Source organism: Ostrea edulis, chromosome 4, assembly GCF_947568905.1.
Source record: "Ostrea edulis chromosome 4, xbOstEdul1.1, whole genome shotgun sequence".
In the NCBI taxonomy this organism is placed as follows: domain Eukaryota; kingdom Metazoa; phylum Mollusca; class Bivalvia; order Ostreida; family Ostreidae; genus Ostrea; species Ostrea edulis.
The window spans coordinates 89051430-89075773 of record NC_079167.1 but is presented as its reverse complement, the minus strand read 5'-3'; the positions used below and the strand labels follow the sequence as shown (position 1 = coordinate 89075773).

General features: G+C 34.8%; 2 protein-coding genes and 1 long non-coding RNA gene across 35 annotated transcripts in view; 1 reads left to right on the top strand and 2 right to left on the bottom strand.

Moving 5' to 3' along the window:
* Positions 1-180: 180 nt before the first annotated feature.
* Positions 181-13354, bottom strand: LOC125668310 (THO complex subunit 4-like). Of its 2 annotated transcripts, none has more exons than XM_048902281.2 (6): positions 12976-13354; positions 12633-12785; positions 10019-10166; positions 6109-6220; positions 2840-3017; positions 181-1084 (listed from the first exon to the last, which is right to left on the bottom strand). In XM_048902281.2, exons 1-6 carry the CDS (start codon positions 13219-13221, stop codon positions 1070-1072), a joined length of 852 nt encoding a protein of 283 aa, XP_048758238.1. In that variant the 5' UTR covers positions 13222-13354; the 3' UTR covers positions 181-1069. The 2 variants fall into 2 exon arrangements, with proteins under 2 accessions (XP_048758238.1, XP_048758239.1); XM_048902282.2 differs by having other exon boundaries at positions 2867-3017.
* A 1415-nt stretch (positions 13355-14769) lies between these two features.
* The window catches only part of LOC125668304 (regulator of G-protein signaling 6-like), a 47415-nt gene continuing 37840 nt past the window's right edge, over positions 14770-24344 (top strand). For 16 of the 32 annotated variants that reach the window (XR_008802739.1, XM_056164194.1, XM_056164202.1 and 13 more), the window contains exon 1: positions 14771-14959. Coding sequence is in view for 20 of the 32 variants with exons in the window: in XM_056164194.1 (XP_056020169.1) it covers positions 14861-14959 (99 nt within the window). In the remaining 12 variants the exon portion in view is untranslated. Of the gene's footprint in view, positions 15060-24344 lie in introns of all 32 variants that reach the window. The other 16 variants (XM_056164198.1, XM_056164206.1, XM_056164196.1 and 13 more) reach the window with 5 other exon arrangements.
* LOC130054424 (uncharacterized) lies at positions 14774-23341 on the bottom strand. The gene is made up of 2 exons (XR_008802740.1): positions 20911-23341; positions 14774-20051 (listed from the first exon to the last, which is right to left on the bottom strand). It is a non-coding gene; the product is annotated as an uncharacterized LOC130054424 (long non-coding RNA).

The following is a 24344-nucleotide window of genomic DNA, read 5'->3' as shown; positions in this document are numbered from 1 at the left end:
CAGACTTCCATTTATACCTGATTTTACATTGTGACATTGGAGTTTCCTCAGACTTTGTCATTGTTTGTTTTGTTATGAAATAAAAGATATTAAACCACTATTTTTTTCCAATCAGATTACAAAACAAATTGAACACTGTATTCTATCATAGAGTACATGATTGTGAAAAAGAATGTAAAGTTTGTTGGTGATTTTATGATATTTATTGAAATAAATTTCCTTGATGAAGGAGTACACCCTGTCTGATACATCTATATAATGCTACCATCCACTTCTCACTTACAATTGTAAGGAAAAGAAGGGGGGTGGTGGTTTTAATTAGACTCGCTGATCTTGTAAATCACAATTGGCCAAATTTTACATCCCTATTAAGATAGAAGACAGCTACAAATGTATACTCCAAATGGAGGATTACACATCTGACTTGTTGGTATTCTTTCAAAGAAAAAAGAAATGCACATTTACTTTTCCACGATTTAAAAATACAAAATTCAAACATATACTTTGGATATTATGATTAGATGAGACAATGATAATGAAATAAAACACTTAATGCACTTTCTATGCGACATAATATCAAAATGATAATATAATGTGTAACTTGACTTTACCAAGTGTGAAAATCAATATTTTAAAATTAAAACTTATTTCTCCCTTTCGATTTTAACACCAATCAAAGGTGTACAACAGAACATTTCATTACCTATAACGTAAAAGTCAATTCAAAAGTATAGTCTATTTTAAAACGGTACAAATAAAATATACGAGTAAGACGCCAAAACTCTTTTAAAACCACGAGCCATGGCACGTTGTTCAAATGTCTGCATCACTTGACCACTTGCCATCAGCCTTCCTCTACCAACAGAAATCTTCAGATCAGTGTCCCAAGTCTGTGTTCCACAGAAGCTTGTCGTCATTTACACACATCATCTATACACACACACATCCAACATAATATTCCTGTAGGAGTTAAAGTCCATTTGCTTTAGTAAAGCACAAGTCCCTTGGTCAGTACTATTAAATACATAGCGTAAAATCGCCAATTTGTCCAATATCCGCCGACTTTCCTCTAATCTGTGTCCATCTGTAACAAAAAAAACAACAACACATTGTACTGACTCGAGTCCCGCAAACATAATCCCATGTGATACTAACTTATGCTAGCACATGAACACATTTAAATTAATTAACAAAACATTTGAGTAAATGATATTCTGAATTCAGTTTTTCTAGAATTTTATCTGAAAATTGCAAAGGGAAATTTACTGCTATCTTGAAGCAAAGCATATACATGTAACTCAGTTGTTGCCTTATTTAACTTATACACACTCCCCGAAATACATCTAAACAATCAATTACTAAGCATCATATGAGGAATGACTTGCACAGTGATCAATAACTGTTGAAATAGTGTTGAAATGAAGTTTTATCTCCTTCATGTTAGTATACATTGACTTCTACAAAATGACCTTGAGTGACCTTTGTCTGACTTATTAGTGTGATGATCAGTGCCTGTTGAAGCACACTATATGTCTTCCTGGTGAGCGACATATGATCGGCAATTATCCGATCCCGGAAAGTGACCTGGTTGCTTACAGACCCTACAGCACTGCTTGAATTTGCAAGTATTTTTGTAATTTTCATCTGCCCAGCGGTTTGTGCACTGCACCTTTCGTTCCCGTAGGGGTTGGCCTTTGTGAGAGATGGTACAGCGTAAACCTGCACATGACGCAAAACATGGAAGGAATTTTCCATTTTCTAGGGGAAACATACACGCAGATTGATTTCCATTTAATATTTCAGTCATTCTGTGGGTTTAGGATACATGTCTGATTTTTTCGTATTTTATATCACTTGTTAATTTTACACCTAGGCCTTCGAGCATCTTTTTAATACCCAAATCTTCAACTGATAGAGGTATTCCTTAAATCAGGATTCAAACAACTTTCTCATCGGGAAAGTCTGTACCCCACAGAGAATGGGTTCGTATCATAAGCCTGAATTTGCTCTGCTTCCAAGTGAGAATCCTTCAGTAACTAATTTTGACCTACTCTCCGCAGACTTTATGTATAATCCTCCACAGATCTCTGTCTCTTTGTACACATGCATCATGTACCCAGATAAAAGAGAAATCACTCAATCACTCATGACCCAGAGACCCATTTTCCACCTCAAGAGTCCAGTTTGCTTGTCCCTTTACCTTGAAGTCAATAGAAATCTTTCTCATCTTGTGGTGAATATTTGTGTAAAGTTTGATTATTTGAAATGAAAGGGAAGCCACTTCATGCCAAGAAACTGTTCTGTATATTACTATCTAGGTAGCTTAACCTTTTGACCTTAAAATGGGTAGGGGTCATCCTAATCCCAAGTTCAGGTCACTTCTCTATGAAATACAGTGAAATCCTGTTATTGAGTCTATGATTTATTAAGTTAAAACACTTAAGGTGGCTCACTAAACCTTGCAAGAGTTCATCAAATCGGGACGAAATTAATTAATCATGAAAGACATGATATGTAATCAGTAAATATGTCAAAAAAGCAAAGAATATGTAATTTTGAAGGAAAAAACAACAACCAACAACTATGATTTGAACTCAGAATCTGCAGGTCAGTAATCTGATACCTTATCCACTGAGGTACGTAAATATACAAACAAATCTATCGATACAAACAAGTTCACAAAACATTTGAATAGACATCTTGTGACGCAGTATCATAAAATGTACAAGTCTTGATGTTAACAAGTTGGAATTTCAAACCCCAAAATCATCATGACCCTTTGTGAAAAGGAAAATCACTTTAGAAAACAATCTGTCTAAAAATGTTGAAGATATTTTACTTGAATGTTGCTCTCTGTTGTGTGTACCTTTGAGTTGTAAGCGTCCAGTTCAGCATCCAGTTCCTCTGCTGTCTTTTGTGTCTTGTTGTTTCGTCCTCCCCCTCCCCTTCCTCCTCCTCCTCTACCCCCCCTTCCTCCTCGGTTTCCTCCGCGACCTCGGGGCCTGTTGCCACTAAACCTGATGGAAAAAATTTATGCATTACACAGTCAACATTAACACAGAGTGAATTCATGTAACTGACAGCATATTTAAGGAGTGTACCATGTAGCAAATTTATGGCTCACACATGATCTAACCAGTAACCTTGACCCTTTAGGCATTATATTGACTCTAGCTGCAGATTTGTAACTCTCTGGGAAAAGATTGGGTCAGAACAGAGAGCTACAGGTCCACCTCTTATAAAAAACTTTGATTTACAGCGCAGAAAAGTGTTCATAGTTGAGACCTTATATAGCTGTATTCTTGCTTTCCATCTCCAAAATTTAATGTCAAAAAATCTCATTGGCAAACATATTTCACCACTGTACTTTTTGCAAACACACCTTTAAATATTCATTAAAGGGGCATGGACATGATTTGAGCTGGAAAAATTTCAAATTCTATTTTTCCATTTTTAATGTTTACATTGCTTAACTATGGTGTTTCTAAAGGTCAGCAAAAATTTGATTGTCATTTTTTAAGTTCCAAGTGAGAGACAGAGCTCACAATTCTTTAGTATGTAAACAAGGCTTGTCCCATGTCTTTGTTTACATAGATTAAAATACTAGTAAAAGTTTTGTTTAAAGCAGTTATTTTCAACATACAGGTTACTTCTGAACACAATTAAACAGTTTCTAGTGTTTGGCACTTCTCATTTGTGTTATACATGCTATTTTCTATAATATAATGTTACGGTTCAGGACTTCACTCATTAAATACACTACTTTATACCTATACAATAATAAACTGACCTGATAGCAGATGTAACTTTAGAATTATCCAATTAAATCCATATCGTTTGTTACAATGTTGTGATTTTCATTCAGACTAACCGCTTATGATGGAATATTATGAACTCTGAACCCGATGTTTAAAACTATTTCAAAAGTAATTTATAAGCAAAATATGAACAATAGAAATGAACTACAATTGATTTTATTGAACTTGATTGCTTTGATTTGCATATTGTTATAAAATATGTTATGTTTATTATGTTTATATTGGTACAACGTTATTAAGTAATATTTACGAATTCAACTCGCTAACTTAGATAAACGTATGACGTTATCAGTTTGAAATGTTACTACGTCATAACAACAACCGATGTAAATAAAAGACAGCTGTTTGGAGAGAGAAGATCAGTCAACTACAGAGAGAGACTCGGTACACTTCAGAAATAAGATAGTGGTAGGTACCAAATAGTACCAAGTTTAAGTTACATGTAACCACATATTTATTAAGAGTGACAGAACGTTTTTATAGTAATTTACAAGCCCTTTTAGTAGTAGGGATGTCCTGGATTGGTTCGTCACCGTATACTTAACTAAATAACGTACCAACCAAACAAGTTATCATTGTGTGTATATACAATTTGACCAAAGGATCGTCACAAAAAATGTTATAAACTTTATATAGAATATTATTCTTATACATATAACTATCAAGTGAAGATATTATTTCAAAGTGGACCATCGATTGGTCATCGTTCGTCATAAATTGCGGTCAACAAAAGTAACCATTTCTACCTTGACATTTATTAGAAGATAAACAGCGGCCCATGATTATGTAACTATCCCATACCCTCGGTTTTGTTACAATATGTAAAAAAAAAAACATGCCACGAGCCTTGTTTACATAACAAAGAACTGTGAGTGTTGTAACTCAACAACAGATATTCAAATTTTGGTTGACCATTAGAAATACTTTAGTTAAGCATTGTAAACAATAAATGTCCATGCCCCTTTAAAGCCCCATACGACCTGAAAACCTGCAGCTTCAAATGATTTTGTTTGTTAACCATTGGAACTTGTAAATCAAGACATGTGAATTGACATTTTTTTGTGATTTGTGTATCAGTCTATAAGAAAGTTTTATCAGCCACATAGGACATCTGGTCCTGTGTAGTCAACAAACCAAATTCTGTTCGACCAAAAACCCATACAAACAAAATAGAATGAAGGAATTATTTTCTTCTTGATTTAACACGTCTCTCATAATACTTAAATTGATCCAGGCAGTTTCAGTCCATTACAAACTTGAATTAATTAATTTGATTAATAAGTATTTCATTGTAAGAACATGCATTTATGAGACCCAGCATAAATAAAATTCAAAACTGGACGTTTGACATTCTGGTCCAGTGTATAGTTACACACATCAGAACTGTACAACGGTCACACCCGACACCTTTCACATGGACTGATATATATAAAAATGCAAGTGTGCAATAAATTTTGTGTTTTGAGAGGCATATTTCCCATACACACATTGTATAATGTTATCAATTACAAATAAATAGTAATGTAATTCAATTAACAGTGTAGTGTGATAATGTAAATAGTAACTACATGTAGTTATATATTTCCCAAGTGTTGACCCTTACTCTGGTAACAAGACCTTGGTTTAAAATCATAACACACCTTTTCTAGGTCATGATCAAAAAAAGGACTTATGTTTTAAATTTTCCACATTTTTAATGTTTACAATGCTTAACTAAAGTATTTCTAATGCTCAGCAAAAATTTGAATGTCATTTGTTGAGTTACAAGTGAGATACAACACTCACAATTCTTTTTGTAAACAAGGCTTGTGCAATGTTTTTGTTTACATATATAGTGCTTTATTAAAAATATCATGTTTAAAACAAAATGAGATATGATAAACTTGTGAAATGAAAAATATGCTTTTAACGAAACTCTTACTATCATATTTAACTTATGTAAACAAAAACATGGTATGAGCCTTGTTTACATAACAAAGCATTGCGAGTGCTGTATCTCTCTTGCAACTAAAAAACTGATATTCAAATTAGGTTGACCATTAGAAGTGCATTAGTTAAGCATTATAAACAATAAAAATGGAAAAATAAATTTTTTTAAATTTTCAGCTCAAATGTGTCCATGTCCCTTTAAAGCGTAATTCTGTGCAAAGGTACCAGAGTTGTAGCCAGGATACAATGTATGACCTTTACAGACACCCATGACAAAACCAACACGTATCACTTTGTCAAGGACTTGGAAGAGGCATAATCGATATGAATGACTGTACACTCTAGTTCTTTAATACTGTACCTTGCACCGCCGCCACCACCACCACCACCACCAACAGGACCATCGCTGCGCCTGCCTATTCTGCTTATGGCTGATTCTGTGGCACCAATCAGTTGGATGTTCATAGGTCTGCCTACAGATAATATACAAATGTTTGTAACATTATGTAATTATAAAGTATCGTATACACTTCTTTGCACCCCTCCCTCCCAAACACTCTTACCCTAATCCACAGTACCCTAGACATTACCAAAATGATAACCCTATTTTTTTTTTAACTCAATGTCCATTTTCTGTCATTATCAAAAGAAACATTCATTGTCAGAGACATATACTGCCGGAATATTAGCTGCAATAAATAATAGTGTAGCCCTTTCCAATTTTTTTTTGTTTTTGGGAGAAGGTTACAAATACTCAGGATCTCCGTAATGGTGCAAATGCAGGAGTGATTCTCTCCCGCAACATTTTCGATCAGTCTAAACATTTGCTGACTTTCTTTAGCAGTGATTTTTTTTTTGTTTTTCAAACTACCACCCCTCCTTTTGAATTGGGAAAAATTAGCGACATTTTCCTCAAATTGGGAAAAATCATTCCGTAGTAAATTAAAATGGTAAAGATGCATAAAATAATCAAATAACAATTTTTTTGTTTGAGGTTTATTTCAGATCTGATTTAAAATCATAAAATAAATCATTATTTAACATTAAATATGTATTGGAAGTCACACCTTGTATAGATATTATCTACTTTTTCTAAGAAATACTTATTGTCCAATTTCATAAACAAAATAAGAAATTATTAATTCACTAGCATTTGTACCCATAATCTTGTAAGTATTATATTAATAATCAAGTTTCCAAAATGTCTCTCCTGTTTGTATTTTTCGGATTTTAGTAAAACCCTATACAGTTGATCACTTCCTGTTATTAGCCTGACCCTACATATAATGGCGGTCAAACTAAATTGTCGACAATGGCTTAATGTGTATCTGGAAACTATACACGTCGCTACATATCTGCTTATATGGATGGCTCTATTGTTTTACATATTCTTTACAAAACCTTTTGCATGTGCAGTGGTTTGGAGAATAAAACTGAAGAAGAAAAACTTATTTACTCTTTGTCAGCAAAATACGGTAACTTTTTTTTTAAATGACCTATTTTCCCTAGATTTGAAATTGGGAAAAACATACATATATAATTGGGAAAAAATAGCTAATTTTAGTGAGGGGAAACAGCCAAATATCGGTGGCATTTTGGCCCAAAAAAATCACTGTTTAGGTAAATAAAATGATATTCTATGTTTCTTAGTCTGACAATAAATAAATTTACAACCTGCAACTTATGCTTTGTGAGACTCAATTCTACCATTTTCAACAATTTTTATATATTCCAATTTCTCGACTCATATTTGTGCGCAATGTTTGATGTACTGAAATTTCAACTTCCGACTGTCAAGCTATTTGCATATGCCATATAAGGTAGTATTTACATCAATGGACAAGTACGGAGGAAAAGCTATTTCATAGGTATTGAAAAGTTTTAAATTTAATATCAAGTTAAAAAACAAACAACAGGGCGTAAATTCTTTCTGCAACCATATGATTTTCCTTTCTTTGTCAGAATGACTCGAGTAACTACATTTCGTGCTGATTGTCAATGTTTAGGTTTTTCAGTAGATCTACTAATATGAGATCTTGCGATAACAAGCATGGTGGAGCAAATGGAGAATTTTGCATGCTGTGCATGATATTTAATGAAAAACACCTTTATTAGACATGTCTGAGCACAAAGTTGGTACTCCTTTTGGTGTAAACAACATTTGAGACTAATACAGGGGGCTTATTATCGGTTATTCATTAAATTATTTTGCATCCTTACGGAGATCCTATGGAATTGTAGCCCTATCCCGAAAACGTCAGAATAAAAAAAAAAATCGGATAGGGCTACATTATTGTAGCTACAGGAATATAGTTTCTAAACTAATTATGAAATTAATCCCATTTAACCTAATACAAAAAGACAAAAGTAGTAATCTTCATTTTTTTTTATCAAAATGTACATGAATACTGAACAAGAGGCCCATAGGCCTTATCGGTCACCTGAGTATTAGTGAAAAAGTATCATAACTCCCAAGGGCAATGAAATCTACAAAAAAAATTCCTGTTCTGAATATCTAAGCTAAATTGTAATGTTCAGCAACAGTACAGGGCTTGAAGCTAACTTTTTATGTCACCAGTCCTGCCGGACTGATGGGGTATAATTTCAACCAGTCAGCGGAAAAATTTACCAGTCCAACCAAGTTTTCCAGAAATAATTATAAACATATTTCATTAATGTTATTAAAATGAAATTTAACTCAATATGCCTGACAATATTGTAACACTTATGTGGGATTTATATTTACGAATCAAGATTTGTCTGACATCTACAGAAGATGCCAAATGTGTGTATAAGATTTCATAAGTATATTTTCCAAAATGATGCTTTACAAAACTAACAAGTCCCATTGGACTGACTAAAACAAATGCCAGTCAGACCACCAGACTTTAAACCAGTCACAGAATGACGAACATATGTTAATTTTGAGCCCTGCAGTATAAAACAAGATGTGTTCTTAAAACTTCAATGCCCTCAAAAAAGCATACACTGAATGAAGAAAGGCTTTAAATAATATAATAGGTGTGTTAAAATTAAAAGATATGACTAATTTGAACCCAACCTAAAGTCAAAACCCTGGGTTGTAAAATTGCCATTTTTTGTACATCCTTTTCCGCTATTCCTAAGTATGCATTTAGATTTTATACAGTATCAGCAAACTTACAGATAAATACTGTATACTAAGTTTGGCCCCACCCTGGGGTCAAAACCCCTACCCCGGGGATCATCAAATTTACAATTACAGTAATGGACTACTTGCTCTTTCTAAATATTCATTTAGTTTCAATTAAGTATCAATAACACGAAAGAAAATGTTATTTAAGTGTTTACACATAAACACAATATACCAAATTTGGCCCCGCCCTGGGGTCAGAACCTCTATCCCTGGTATCATGAAATTTACAATTTTGGTAGAGGCCTTTCTGCTCTACATCACTATGCATTAAGTTTTTCTCACATGTGTGCGGTTTTTGAGAAGAAAATTTGTCAATTTTGAGCAGTTTTTGCCCTGCCCCTAGGGTCCCAGGGGTGCTGGAGTCCTGATATTTACAATTTATGTACAGTCCCCCTTGTCCCAAAGATGATTCATGCCAAATATGGAAAGAATTGGACTGGAAGTTATTAAGAAGTTAAAAATGTTCAATTGTTAACGCACGACGACAGACAACAACCAATTGCAATAGGTCACTTGAATAAAATCAGGTGACCTAAAAATACAAATCACTTGCACCATGCAATGATTCACTTAGCAACCACAATGAAGCGTTGAGCTGTGAAGGCAACCATCTTAGTTCTACAGAGTCTATTTATCAAAATTGAAAATGTAGTTATCGGAGGTGAAGTTTGCCATGAACTTCATAACAGAAAATATATGTAGGCTATGCATGCAATGCATATTCCGCTGCCTCGATTTTTAAGTCACTCCGAAAGAAATTGAGAAAATATTAAAGGGAAAAATTGCATTGTTTAGTCTTGGACACTACCCAAAACAAGTCTTCAAATATCAGAAAATGTGATAATCTAATTTGAATTTGACCCATTAAAGACTAGAATACAATAAGAATTAAATTATACATAATTAGTAAAAGATTCTTTTTTATGAAGTACCCAAAAAGGAAAAAAGAAAGATTTTTCTCTAAAATGCAGCATGACCCGTCTTTGATTAGATTAACACAAACCTCACAAAGATATCCCATCCTCTTGCTTAGTTTATCACAATGTTTGCTGATAGTGTAAAAAAATTTTCCTTTATATATAAAACTGTTGTTTACCATCTAAGGGTACATTATTGTACTGTTTCATGGCCTTCTGGGCATCAGGACGTCTTTCAAATACAACCTCTGCTGTTCCCAATGACCTTCCTGATTTGTCATAATGGACAGTGGCCATCTTCAGGGGACCAAATTCTGCAAATAACTCCTGCAATAAAGAAATTAAATTATAACCAAACATTCTGTAAGTATTGCATAGCAACATAAGTTGATAAGCACATATCAAATTTCTAAAAGTTAAAACATTGGAAACGAGATTTGTTTGTAAAACACTGATGCCCCCGTATGGCAGCAAAATTAATAAAAGTTTTTAAAGTAGGTCAAACCCCAATGTCGAGGTCATGAGATAAAAAACTTTGGTACACAAAGGTTGTGTCAAAAGTGAAATATGAATATGAAAGTCCTAACTGTTCAAACGTTATAGCTAGTGTTGAATAATCAGAAAAAATTAATAATCGATAATCATCGGTATTTACACATAGTTAATAAATGTTTATTATTTTGGGGTTATTTCCTATTAGTTTTATGGATATGTGCAACATACACACATCTATTAGCTTATTTACAAGGAATGAAATTTTTTTCTTCTAGTAATCACATCCATGATATATACGTAGTTGATTCGTTTATAATGGGCTTGTGTTCCGGTGACAATCGATTATGAAAATGGAATCGATAATTGGAATTGACAAGCCAAAAACGATCAACAATCGTTTCATCACTAGTTATGGCCAAGGTTAAAGTTTTTGAGGACAAACAGACAGACTACAAACTATATGACCCCAAATCTGTGATTACAAGCCATAGAAAGTCATGAAAAATACAGTTGGCACAGATTCCCATAAATCTCATAAAAATCTTTCAACTGTGACAAAACTTTACCAGTAAACATGCATTCAACAGTTAACCACACAACAAATTTCAGTTCCTAAATCAAAGCGTGATGAAAAAAAAAAGTTCAGAAAACTAAACTATGACAGATGAGTAGATGGAGAGAAAACCAATAGTTCCAGGGTTTGAAATTAACAGTCACCCACTTGCCACCAAATTTCTGAGCAGACAAAAATTACGACCCAGAATGCCCACTTGGCGATTAGAAAATATACAAAATAAATATTTGTTTTTCAATTTTGTCTGATCATTTTGTTTTTCCTTTGAAGTTTCTTTAGAAAAAGTTTGTGATCTGCAAAGTATTTCATAATTAACTTTAGGTTGTGGTCGGTTAGTCTTCAGCGATTTTTTTCTACCCACTGGTACTGGTACCCACTCAATTGGGAAAAATAGCGTCAAAATCGAACAAATTGGGAATTTTCTACAAACGTATCGGCAAATGATTTCAACTAAAAGAAAAGAAAAAAGAGAACAAAACAAGAAGTAGTCATCTCTTTACAAACTTTTTTACGCTAATATTTGCTGTTGTGAGACATAAGGAATCGTCATAGTTCTACAAAACACGCGCACTGCCATGATCTGTACTTTCGATTTAATACCGGAAGTGGACATTGTAGTTAATTTGTACAACGTTTCAAATAAATTACGAAGTCAGCGGTCTATATTTCGGCAAGGAAATTGGGAATATTTAGTCTCAAAATTGGGAAATATCAATGGTTTTTGACATTGGGAATGGTACCGTTTATCGGTACCAGTTATATAAGGAAAAAAATCGCTGGTCTTCCACGATTTCAAGAGCTTTCGTTTTTTCCCCTTCTTATCATATTCAACATAATACTCTTTACTTCCCGATTGTTTGTTGTCGGTTGCATGCCATATAAACTAAACAGCATAACAAAACATGAAAATACTTTTCAAATAAAAGGTGTTCTAATTTATGGGTGACTAGATAAAATTGCAAGGTTCAGCAGAGATTTTTTTCCTGATATAACTGGTACTGATAAACGGTACCATTCCCAATACCAAAAACCATTGATTTTTCCCAATTTTGAGACTAAAAATTCCCAATTTACATGCCGAAAAACAGACCGCTGACATCATAATTTGCTTAGTCTGAAACGTTGTACAAGTTAACTAAAATGTTAACTTCCAGTATCAAATCGAAAGTACACACCATGGCAGTGCGCGTGTTTTGTAGAGCTATAACGATTCTAAAACGAGGCTACGACGATTCCTTATGTATCACAACAGCAAATATTACTGTAAAAAAGTTTTTAAAGGGATGACTACTTCTTGTTTTGTTCTCTTTTTTATTTTAGTTGAAATCATTTGCCGATACATTGGTAAAAAATTCCCAATTTGTTTAATATTGACGCTATTTTTCCCCAAATGAAAGGGTAACGGTACCAGTGGGTAGAAAAACATCGCTGTTCAGTAACCCACATAGCTACCATAAGTTGCAAGTTAGTTTGAAACCCTGAGTTCTCTTCACCTTCACTGTTAGGGGGACTGAAAATCTAGCACACTTTGCAATAAATGTTAGGAAATACTGACTAAATCACAAAAATGTCATACACAGTGACACAAAACCTTTCATTATTTTGATTCTGCCTGTTAAATGGCCACAATCATCTGGTTGATTATTCTGCCATCATTAAAATGTAATAAATGTGGATAAGTCAAATATTGACAATCACTATATAAACATATATATAATTAGCACCTGTATATCGGAGTCATTGACACCAAAGTCAAGATTTGAAATGTGTAGTTTTCCATCTCCACTTCCACCACCACCGCCACCTCCAAACCGCTTTATAGGGGCAACTCCACCATCAAACATATCATGCTGCCACACATCGGGTAATTCTTTAGGCTGAAAAATAAATAAATGAATCAATTCCTTTATGAAATCTGAACTCCTAGACTGTACAAATTGTAATTTGCGTGTATTGACATTTGAAACTGGGTTGAAGCACAACGCTTATACAAGTACAGCTAGTGTCAAATTTACGCCACACCAATTAGATCTGGTAAATGATTTACAACAGAATGTACAAACTCACCCTGTTGTACGGTTGAGGTCTCGCCCCTGTGCCGCTGCTCCTACGTTTATTGATGCCACCTCTGAAGGTTCCTCGCCCCCCTCCTCCACGACTTCCACCCCGACCCCGACCACCACGGGGGCTTTTGTTAAAATTCCTACCACCACCGCCGCCGCGTCCCGCACCTCGGCCACCACCACGTCCGCCTCCCCTCTTCTTGTTTTGTTTGATTATGTCATCTAAACTTAAGTCTATCTTGTCTGCCATTCTGGAATAACAGATGATGAACCTACTTTTTCTCTATCAAATCAATATTCTCCCCTTGTCCAAGTGGTCGCGTGGGTTCCCGGCTTCTATTTAGAGACAAAAATGGCGGCATATCTTGCATTCTGGGTAAAATTATTTTCGAACCTAATAAAGACGGGATGAACTTTCCCGTATTAGATCCAGGATTTTTTTCAAAAGGGGAGGGGTGCTCTTTTCCGCCCCAAAAAACTTTAAAGGGATGTCTTAGGCCCGGCTTCGAATCTCGATAATCTGAAGATACCATTAATTCATTTGATGCGCAAAACAATTATTATTATGATAGGACTATTCTATAAATGATTAATCAAATGAAACATGCAGTATAGTGACTTGTTTTTAAACTTATGCAAACAAAAACAGGGCACGAGCACTGTTTACATAACAATTTAGAGAATTATGAGCTCTGTATCTCCCATGTATCTTGGACTCCTCGGCAATTGCCATTCAAATTTTTGCTGACCATTAGAAATACCTTAGTTATGCATTTTAAATCTCAGGAAAGTTAAATGAATTTAATTGACCCACCAAAATATTTAAGGGTTCATTGTTTATATTCCTGATTAAGGTTAGTCATTATCGGTGCTTTATGATTTTTGCTGGGAACCTTGAAGTTTGAGTCAGTTCATCGTCGCAAAAATAAAATTTGTGAAATAGAATGAAACAATAACCCGTGGTTTGCGACGATGGAGTTTGATACAGTTGGATGTCAGTTCTGCACCGTAAGCAGATGGATTTATGCGTATATTGAACTTCAACTATTTGAAGTTGTTCAACATAACATGTTGTGTGTAAATATGTGTATGTTTGTAAAATAACATCTGCCTTATTCTTGGACATTAGCACGTTACAATATCATAATCAGGGCCGTAAATTAACCTTCAATTTGGAAGAGGCAGGAAATTAGGCGGGGGGCCCCCAGACGCTGAGCACATTTTGTGCACACTGAACACGTTTCGTGCAAAATCCTTGATTCTAGGGCCTTCTAAGATGTTACTTGACTAACTCATTCTAAAAGAAAGATTGGAATGCTTTTTAAGGCCGGAGGTATCATGTTCTTAGTTATTGGAAACAACATAAATTCTAATGAACTTTAAATTTTAATTTTTTTTGGCTCAAAAGTTGGAGGAGGCAGCTGCCTCCTCCGCCTCCATGTAATTTACGGCCCTGATAATGTGCGCATCAAGTCAATTAATGAGAACAATAATTAATTTGATGCGCACATTAATTCAGATATTGATCTCTAATTATATGCATTTGAAAAAGAAAAAAAAAGCCGTGTCATTTCGCTCCTTATCCGATGTCGCTTAAATACGGGATACAATTTTATGATATTTGACAAATTTTGATATCTTTCTCTGATGATTTAGAATTTTTAATTTTAGGCCTACATGGAAGTAAAATTTTGAACCATGCATGTAAAATATATCAGTATTATCACTATTATATCCGGTAGAAGATCCTTCCTTGGGTTTTTTAATTTTAGAAATACATGTATATTGTTTTTATTACTTCCCTGGGATATTTTGCATTGAGAAGCGAACTTGTGAATGTGATACATTTCAGCCCTCGCCCATTTTCACTGGCTTCGGTCTTCAGAACCATGGTTAGTTTCGAATGTGATGGACGGGAGAGAACTTTTAGAAAAGGAGCACGAATAGATAGAGGGCACGAGCTCCGGTCTTACTACAACAGAAAACAGGTCCAGGAACAATCAAAAGAAACCAGAAAAACACTAGATTAGTCAGGATACAGTGGCAGGTCCAGAATTCTTTTCTCAAAGGCAGGGGGATGCAACCCAAGTATGTACCTATTCCATCCCAAAAGGGTGGTGGTTGGGGCAAAAATGACCATATTTGTTGAAAATATTCAACTTAAGGGAGCAACCCCCCAATCCCCTCTAGATCCGCCACTGGGATGGTCCGACATTACTTCAACAGCGTTAAGTCTGATTTCCGTTCTAGATATTTTCGAACAGCCGATTTTCATTTGTAACATGTGTTGCAGGCACGTAGAAGAATCGAGGGGGGGGGGGGGGGGGGGGGGGGGGGGGGGCTAGAATGTAAGCTTGAAGATTATGAATGCAGACTATTTAGCAAAATATCAATCTAATTAAAATTAGATCTTCCATCCGCTCCCCAGTTTTCGATACGTCGCGGATGGAAGATCTAATTTTAATTAGATTGGCAAAATATGAGCAGTTTGTTTTGGGAAAAAATTAAGACGCAATCATAGCATATACCGGCCCCGCTACGTACACACACACACACACACTCGCGCGCACGAATTAGGATTTACAATATCGTGCGAAAAACTGGTTTTGTTTAATTAGCAGTAGTATCATCATTATCGATTGTCAAATTTCTTAGAAAAGCCACCGTCCAATTTTTCTTCCGGGTGGCCCCCACACTTTAAAAAAAAAACCCCAAAACAACGTTGATTGATATTTATAAGTGCCTGTGTTGTATTCATCAGAAGTACACAGCTTAGTATCGGTACAGGAAGCACTTGCAGACACTGACCTGATGTCCGATCCTTAGACAGTGACCTGATGTCCGATACTTTAGGGGATGAAGCAAAATATCTAGAGCTATCCATATAGACATATCACTTAGATCAAATTTTGAATTCAAATCGACTATTTTAAAGATATCTCGTTTAAACATTTGGCATGGAAATACTGAAGATAAAGGAGATCTGATTTACTTTGGTTCCCGCCCCGTCACTCATTAATTATCAATGAGCAGCAGGGACGGATCCAGTACCCTTACCAAAATATAAGCCCTCTGGCACACAGTTGCTGCAAATTTGCAGCGCATTTGCGGCAAGTTTGCCGCAACTAGTTGCGGCACATTTGCCGCAAGTATACTTTTCGTATGCAAATTTTTCCTCTGGCACACAGTTTGTGGCACAGTTGCAGCACACACTTGCTGCACACTTCTGGCACAGTGTGCGGCATATTTGCCGCAAGTATACTTTTCGTATGCAAATTTTTCCTCTGGCACACAGTTTGCAGCAAACTTGCGGCACACACTTGCTGCACACTTCTGGCACACAGTGTGCGGCATATTTGCCGCAAGTATACTTTTCGTATGCAAATTTTTCCTCTGGCACACAGTTTGCGGCAAACTTGCGGCACGCTCTTGCTGCACACTTCTGGCACACAGTTTGCGGCACACTTTTGGCACTATCTGCTTGAAATTAAGGGATCCTATATAAACTGTCATATTACAAAACAAAAACACAATAATAATTCAATTAATATAATTTCAAGAACAATGACATATCAAGTAATTAACATATTCAAAAATACTAATTAAAAAAAAGAGAGATTCAAAAACAGAAATGACCAGGTTCTTGTAAAATATGTTATCTATCATAGGAACAACAGTAGAAACATACTGGAAAAATGACAACAACAAAAAGAAGAAAAAAAAGAGAGAAACATTTTTAAAATGTTAGATGTAAATCTTCAATGTTTTTATAACATCTATAATGTACAGGGTTTGGAAAATGTTAAGTAAAAGATGAGTTGGTTACATAAAGTACCATGCTTAAAAAATGACTAAGTTCAACTTCACCATGCACATGTAAATTTTTCAAAGAATGCCTGATCACTTCCGAAAAGACACATGCACATTTACAATGCTTCCATAACAGCTGTTCAAGGTCTGAAGAATGTCAAATAAATGCTGTAAGAGGAGTTGATTACAAAAAATAGGTACCAACTATTCAGGAAATGCTTTATAAAAATGACAAAGTTGAACTAAATGTAATTTTTTTGAAAAAAGTCTGATCACTTTCAAAAAGACACATGCACATCTTCAATGTGTCCATAACTACTGTACAAAGTTTGAGGAATATCAATTTAGATGTGCACGAGTTGATCACACAAAATAGGTACCATCTATTCAAGAAATGCATAAAAAAATAACAAGTTCAACTACACGTAATTAAAAAAAAAAAAGTCTAATCATTTTCAAAAAGACACATGCACATCTTCAATGTGTTCATAACAACTGTACAAATTTTAAGGAATGTCAAGTTAGAGGTGCATGAGGATTTGATTACACAAAATAGTTACCATCTATTCAAGAAATGCTTTAAAATGACTTAAGTTCAACTACATGTACATTTTTTTTTTTAAAATGTCTGATCACTTTCAAAAACACATATGCACATCTTCAATGTATTCATAACAACTGTACACAGTTTGAGGAATGTCAAATTAGAGGTATACGAGGAGCTGATTACACAAAATAGATACTGTCGATTAAAGAAATGCTTAAAAAATGAGGAAGTTTAACTACATGTAAATTTTTCAAAAAATGTCTGATCACTTTCAAAAAGGTACACGCACATCTTCGATGTATCCCTAACAACTGTACAAAGTTTGAGGAACATCAAGTGAGAGGTGTGAAAGGAGTTGATTACACAAAGTAGGTACTATTACAGGGACGCTATTGTCGCTTGCCCACCAGTCATTCAGCATTTTATAAACTGTTTGCACATTGTGCAACCCGACCAAAAATATAAAATATAATTATAACAAGATGTGAGAGAAAACTTAAAGAAACTGCAACAGCTTCTAATCCACAAATATTGCATTGTGCAATGTTAAAAAGTTCTCGGTGAAGTCCCACCCTGGCCATGAGAGTACATTTTATTTGGAAACTGCTGCATAAAGAATTTCTTTCAAGATCGAAGAGAAAAATATCAACCCACTGTGGCACTTTTCTGGCCTAAGGTCAGGTTGTGATTTAAATAGATTTGTGAATTTTGGCCGTTTTAGATCAATCATGTCAAATGAAAGTTTTTAAAAAATAAAATCCTTATTAAACTAGCAAGTGCTATACAAATGATGCTATAAATGCTAGAATTGTATATACAATTAAGACAAAGGAGTTGACATGATCTTAAGGACATGTAATTAAAAAGGAGGTCTATCATTTGCATAACATGACTATGTGCATTGTGCATCAATAACAGGTTTCAGCAACATTTGCAGACAAGAATGAAATATATTCAAAATTCACACATGTGAACTATGCACTTTTCCTCAGAAAAATCTGGAGACAATCTACATGAATTTTAAAGTCAGTACTTCTGAGTACTGTGAAGGACTTTATATTCTGATAAATTAATAGACTTGTGGGCCCTTATTAGGGAGAACACTGTAAACATTTACACAAGTTTCTCCATCATAGATGAATGGGAGAATAATAGGACTATCTCCATGCTGTCTGCGCCTTAGAATCAAAAACATGATTGAATTCTGGACCTTCTTCTAATCTTCCACTTGTTCAGTACTTGGTCATCACAATCACATATTGTCCGCAACAACTCGACTGTCCCATCCATTTGTTGTGATAAACTGTAAGTAGTTTTTCGGTTAAGACAGACAGTGCTCGAGCTGGGCTTCGCCATTTTCGCCAATGGCGAATTTTTTTCAAAAATGGCGAAAAAAAATTGAAAGTGGCGAAAATCCCTTTTTGCAATAAATTGTATTTTTAATCCTTTGTCAATGACACATTATCGCCTGTTTGTTTATGCAGTCAAAATCAGTTTATTCAGTCAACGCGTGTGACCGAAAATCTCGCGTCGCTCCAGTGCACACAGAGCTGGTCACAGCCTCAGGTAATTTATGGCTGCAAAAAAGTCGGTGATTATGTAATAAAGTACATCGGACAGCTGTTTACCCTGCTGTGGTCAATTGTTTAACATTTAGTCTTATTCATTATCGTGTTATCATCTCCACATTAATGTCCATTCTAAACCAGAGAACCGACCGGTAATTAAATTGGCCGTATTATTGTCTATAATGTATATACGAATACATCAATTGTTTGTTTTTGCGGCCAAACTCGTTGATTACAAGATTTTAATGTGTTTGATTTTAGTTCGAATATTTCATAAACAATGCGGTCGGTCACCATTCATATGGACATAGCAATTTTAATAAATAATTTTCTTTGAAGTTCAGTGCGCAACAGTATAAAAATGCTAATCTCATAAGACTATGCACCCCATTCTATTTTGATACTAAACTTGTAGCTTCTGACCCTAGTCAGTCTAAAATTAAAAAAAATATCTATGTTTGGCTTTACAGTCAACCCCACCTGCTCAAACATCTGATTCTGTCCAAATTGCAAAATCTTCCATACAAAAACGGAAATTTGATAGGGAATGGTTGAGATACGACTCTAAATTGGGCTTGATGTTTTGTGACATCTGCATTTCGGCCAATGTACACAATGTTTTCACTGAGGGGTGTAGCATCATGAAGCTTTATATTTATATGATTTATTACCTGAATTTTGATTTCCATAATAGAATTTATCAAACAAATCAACTTCTTATTATTTCAGAAAGAAATGTTTAGGTATGGTAGCTGGATATGATTAAGTAATGTAACTGATTAAAAATGCTAAAATAAGTGTAATGAAGAAAATAATAAAAAATATGGAAATAATTGTAAAGCATGTGATTATTTGTGCCGCGCCACTCCCCGAAAAAGTGGCGAAAGGGAATTCTGGTCCAGTGGGAGCACTGAAGACAGAGTGCCTTTACTCACAAATACATGTAGCAGTGTCATCAGATTCACTTGGCAAGTGTGTATAAATTGAAATGTCATTCTTTTTTTTTAAACTAAATAACACTAAGTAACTTCATTAGTGATTTATACACATTAATCCAGGCCTGCATGTTGGAACTCTCAGATATGGCAAGTTGAAGACAGCCTATCAACACACCATCACAACTTCTGTATCTTCACGACTATCATGAAATATATTCTGAAAAAGATATAAAATTGTAAATAATTACGAGATACCATTGGCTGTCCTATATACAGGTTTGCAAGGCGTCTAACATAGGAGGAATCATTCAGGGGTGTGTACATGTAATTACCGTCGCCCGACACCTGGGGCCACCGATTTTCAAAGCCGAGAAATAATCAATGTTGCTTTATAGCCCATTGGGCTAATAAATGCAATATTTGATGTACAACTGTTAATATCATGCTGACCAGACTTTACGTACAAATTAACTTTATTGCCAAGACAAGATCTTCAATCCATTTTAATAACGTATATGCATTGATGGAGTGACAAAATTGAGATTCTGGAGGTCACATCCCTGATCATAATGCAGTTTAACTTTTCTAACTGGACATCTGGGTTCAAATCATAAGCATTTGAATAAAAAAAATAATCAACCATTCATTAAAAAACACCATTTACTGAATAAACTATTCAGTTTTGCAAATATAACCCGAGTAGAAAGTAAACAAAAAATAGCATAATTATTACGGAAATAGGCCTAATTATTTGTTTGTTTTTCGGCCTTTTCCCCTCTCTCTCCATTTTTTTTAAAGTGCCTATATGGTCCTGTCCAAATGTATAAGAAGAAAAAAATCCGCGATGGCTACGATAATGCAACTAGAAGGAGTATAATCTATTTTCATACAAAGGAAATTTAAAAAAATAAATAAATTCCATATAATTTCAAATAATTGAATGAAGAATGTAAATTTATAAACGTAAACACTGACTTAAGATTTGACGCAACAACATACAATGAGCGATGGTCAGTTTCGTTTTGAACAATATATTACAGAGTTTATAACTATAAGATACACAGTAAATCACTTACTCAATGATTGGAAGATTCTCCTCAGAATATCTGCATCAACTCCTGTTCTCGATTCATGTTCAAGATGTTTACCGGTATAACATCATGGCGTCTGTTGATATCAACTTTCGCGCTCAGCATATAATATTGAGTGAATCCCACACCCGACGCATTGAACCCGATCTCTATTTGCGATGCATAGAACCGTAAAGCTCCATGAAGACCTACTTTGGTATACAGCTTAGATTATTCTAACTTAGTATCAATTAGCATTCCACACACCAGAATAACGTACCTGGATAAATTATACGATATAAAGGTGAATTTTTACCACTCTCATTTGATTAATTTCAACTCACAAATCCAGTATCTGAATTGTAATCAATGTTCAGATATACATGTAAATAAAGAAAAGAAATCTCTCTCCCCCCCCCTCTCTCTCTCCATTGATTTAGATATAGATATTTTTTCTTCACTTTTTTTTCTCTAATTAGATTAAAATTCAGATAACTGTGCACTTACATCTTATTTTAAAGGGGCATTAGCTGTGAAAGTGATGACAACCATTTTCTTTTTTTCAAAATCTCGAGATGATATTGAAATACATATTGATGACTAATAAGAACATTTATTTTTTATTATGTACAAAAACAAGAGAATTGACCCTAATAAAACTACGTTAGATAACCGCTTTTAATGTAAAGAAATATATACGGAAGATGTATTCACTGCACCCAAATCAAATCATTTCTCAAATAAAAACAAAAACAGCATTTACATTTTGCTGACAGCATGCAAAGGTAACTAAAGAATAATTATACTGTCTTGCAAGACAATAATATTCAATCACCAAAATCACATATTCATTTAGAGGTTAAAAGGTGTTTGAAATAATTAAATGCAAGTGTAATTATTACTTTAATATATAATAACTATTATAGGGCAACTTTCATTGAATTCAATATTTGGTGACAAAATGACCGCTAATTCCCATTAATAAGACAAGAAGATGGAAGGGGTACGCAAGAAATGTTGCATATATGTTCTATTATAGAAAATGTTGTGATGGATATATTGAAATGGCTCTTTTATTCTAAATATTCAAGAAAAGTCGTGAACTTTGCTGCCCTTGCTGTTTCAGTTCTAAATTTTAAGGAAAAAGTTGTGAACTTCCGGCACACGATTCTGAATACCAAAGAAAAAATTGTGGTGCACTTCTGGCAAACAGTTTTGATTCTGAATACTAAAGAAAAAGTTGTGGTGCACTTCTGGCACACAGTTTTGATTATGAATACCAAAGAAAAAGTTATGGTGCACTTCTGGCACACTGTTTCATTTAGGAAAAGTTGTGGCGCACTTCTGGCACACTGTGCCACTAGTGGCACACTGTGTGCTGCTAGTGGCACACTGTATGCCGCTAGCGGCATTAGCTGCACACTTCTGGCAAACAGCTCTGGCACACTGATTTGTTTGCCGCAAACTTGCAGCAAACTTGCGGCAAATTTGCAGCAAACTTTACATTTTGGTAAGGGTAATTGTGGTTAGGGGGCGCAGGGGTCCGCCTTGTGGCCCCCAGTGGGTCCAGCTCTTGCGTGACATTACAGATTTTATATAGGGTCTGAAATATGTCTCCTAAGTTGTAATTTTTACTATTTTCTGTCATTCTTAATGAGGTGAAATTAATAAAATGACGCAAATTTTAAGGATTTTTGGAAAAAATGTAAGTTCTCCCAATTAAAGTAATTCAATAAATCAAAAGATTTCGTCATTTACCGTTTACATTTTCCTGGAGACCACGATTTACCTTAATTTTGAAAATTTTAGGGAGCTCGGTGGCGGTGACCAGACAGATTGAGGTTAGTCAGTAGCGGATTTAAGCCCCCCCCCCCCCCCCCCCTTAAATTTAAAATCGTGGTATATCTTGTTTAGGAAAACGTACTAAACGATAAAAGAAGCAATAATTCATTCCACTCCCCGAGAAATAAATGACAAAATCTTTTAATTTCTTGAATTACTTTATTGGGAAAACTTATTTTTTCCAAAAATCCTTAAAATTTGCGTCATTTTATAAATTTCACCCACAGGCACTCGACGTTTTAAATATCTATAATAAAAAAAATTGTCTTCCTGTAAACATGATATTCATACAGGAAGACTTATCATAGATATTTAAAACGTCGAGTGCCTGTGATTTCACCTTATTTAAGATGATAGAAAATAGTACAATGACTAAATAGGAGACATATTTCAAGCCCTATGAAATCTGCATGTAAAATCCAGGAGCTTCCGGGGACTTCGCCCCCTTGTCCCCCACCTGGGCTTTGCCCTGGACCCACTGGGGGCCTCATAAAGTGGTGCCCCCGTATAACCGCAATCCTGGATCCGCCCCTGTTAGAAGTGGGTGGTTACGGGGATTGCACCCCCCCCCCTCCACCATTTGGTTGAATTGTCATTTTTGTTGTTGTCATTTTGGGGTCTTCACAATGCACCCTTTGGGCGGAAAAGGTATAAAGAATCGCTATCTCCTTTATTTGGGGGGTGGGGGGTGGGGGTGGGGGTATCCGCCACTGATCACTATGGCATGCCAAATTCACAAAAAAATGAGCTAAACATATAGTTTCACAGTTGATAAATTAGGTTTATCGACTGTAAACTAATGTTTACGATTCGTTAACTATAGTTTTCATCCTTAAAACTATATTTAACGGTTGTAAACTATAGTTTACAAATGCTAATCCAAGTTTATCTGTCTTTAAATAAACATAACAATAGATTTTGCTGATAAATACAGATTTACATTTGTAAACTATAATTTACATTCGTTAACCATAGTTCACATTTGTTAATCCTAGTTTCACAAATTGTGATACTATATTTATCAGATAAACTATGTTTAACATTCGTTAATTATAGTTTTTGATCGTAAACTATAGTTAACTGCCATTTTTACTCATGAACTATATTAAACAAAACTGTGTTTATCACTTTTTTTGTGAATTCGGCGCATTAAATGACTATAAACTATATCTTACAAAACTGTGTTTATCACTTTTTTGTGAATTCGGCGCATTAAATGACTATAAACTATATCTTACAAACCGTAAACTATCATTTACATTCGTTAATAATAGTTTAGATTTGTAAACCGTAGTTTACAATCGTGAAACCGTATTTATCGGATAAACTATGTTTTGCAATCGCTAATGATTGTTTTCATTGTTAATTATAGTTTACGCTTGTGAGACATAGATTATCTGTTAACTATGGTTTACAGATGTGAAATATAGATTAACGTCGTTAACTATAGTTTACGGTCCGTAAACTATAGTTTACAGTCCGTAAACTATAGTTTACAGTCGATAAACCTTGTTTATCAACTGTGAAACTATATTTAGCTCAATTTTGTGAATTTGGCGTGCCATAGATCACCCATCCTGTTTGTTTGTAAGGAATAG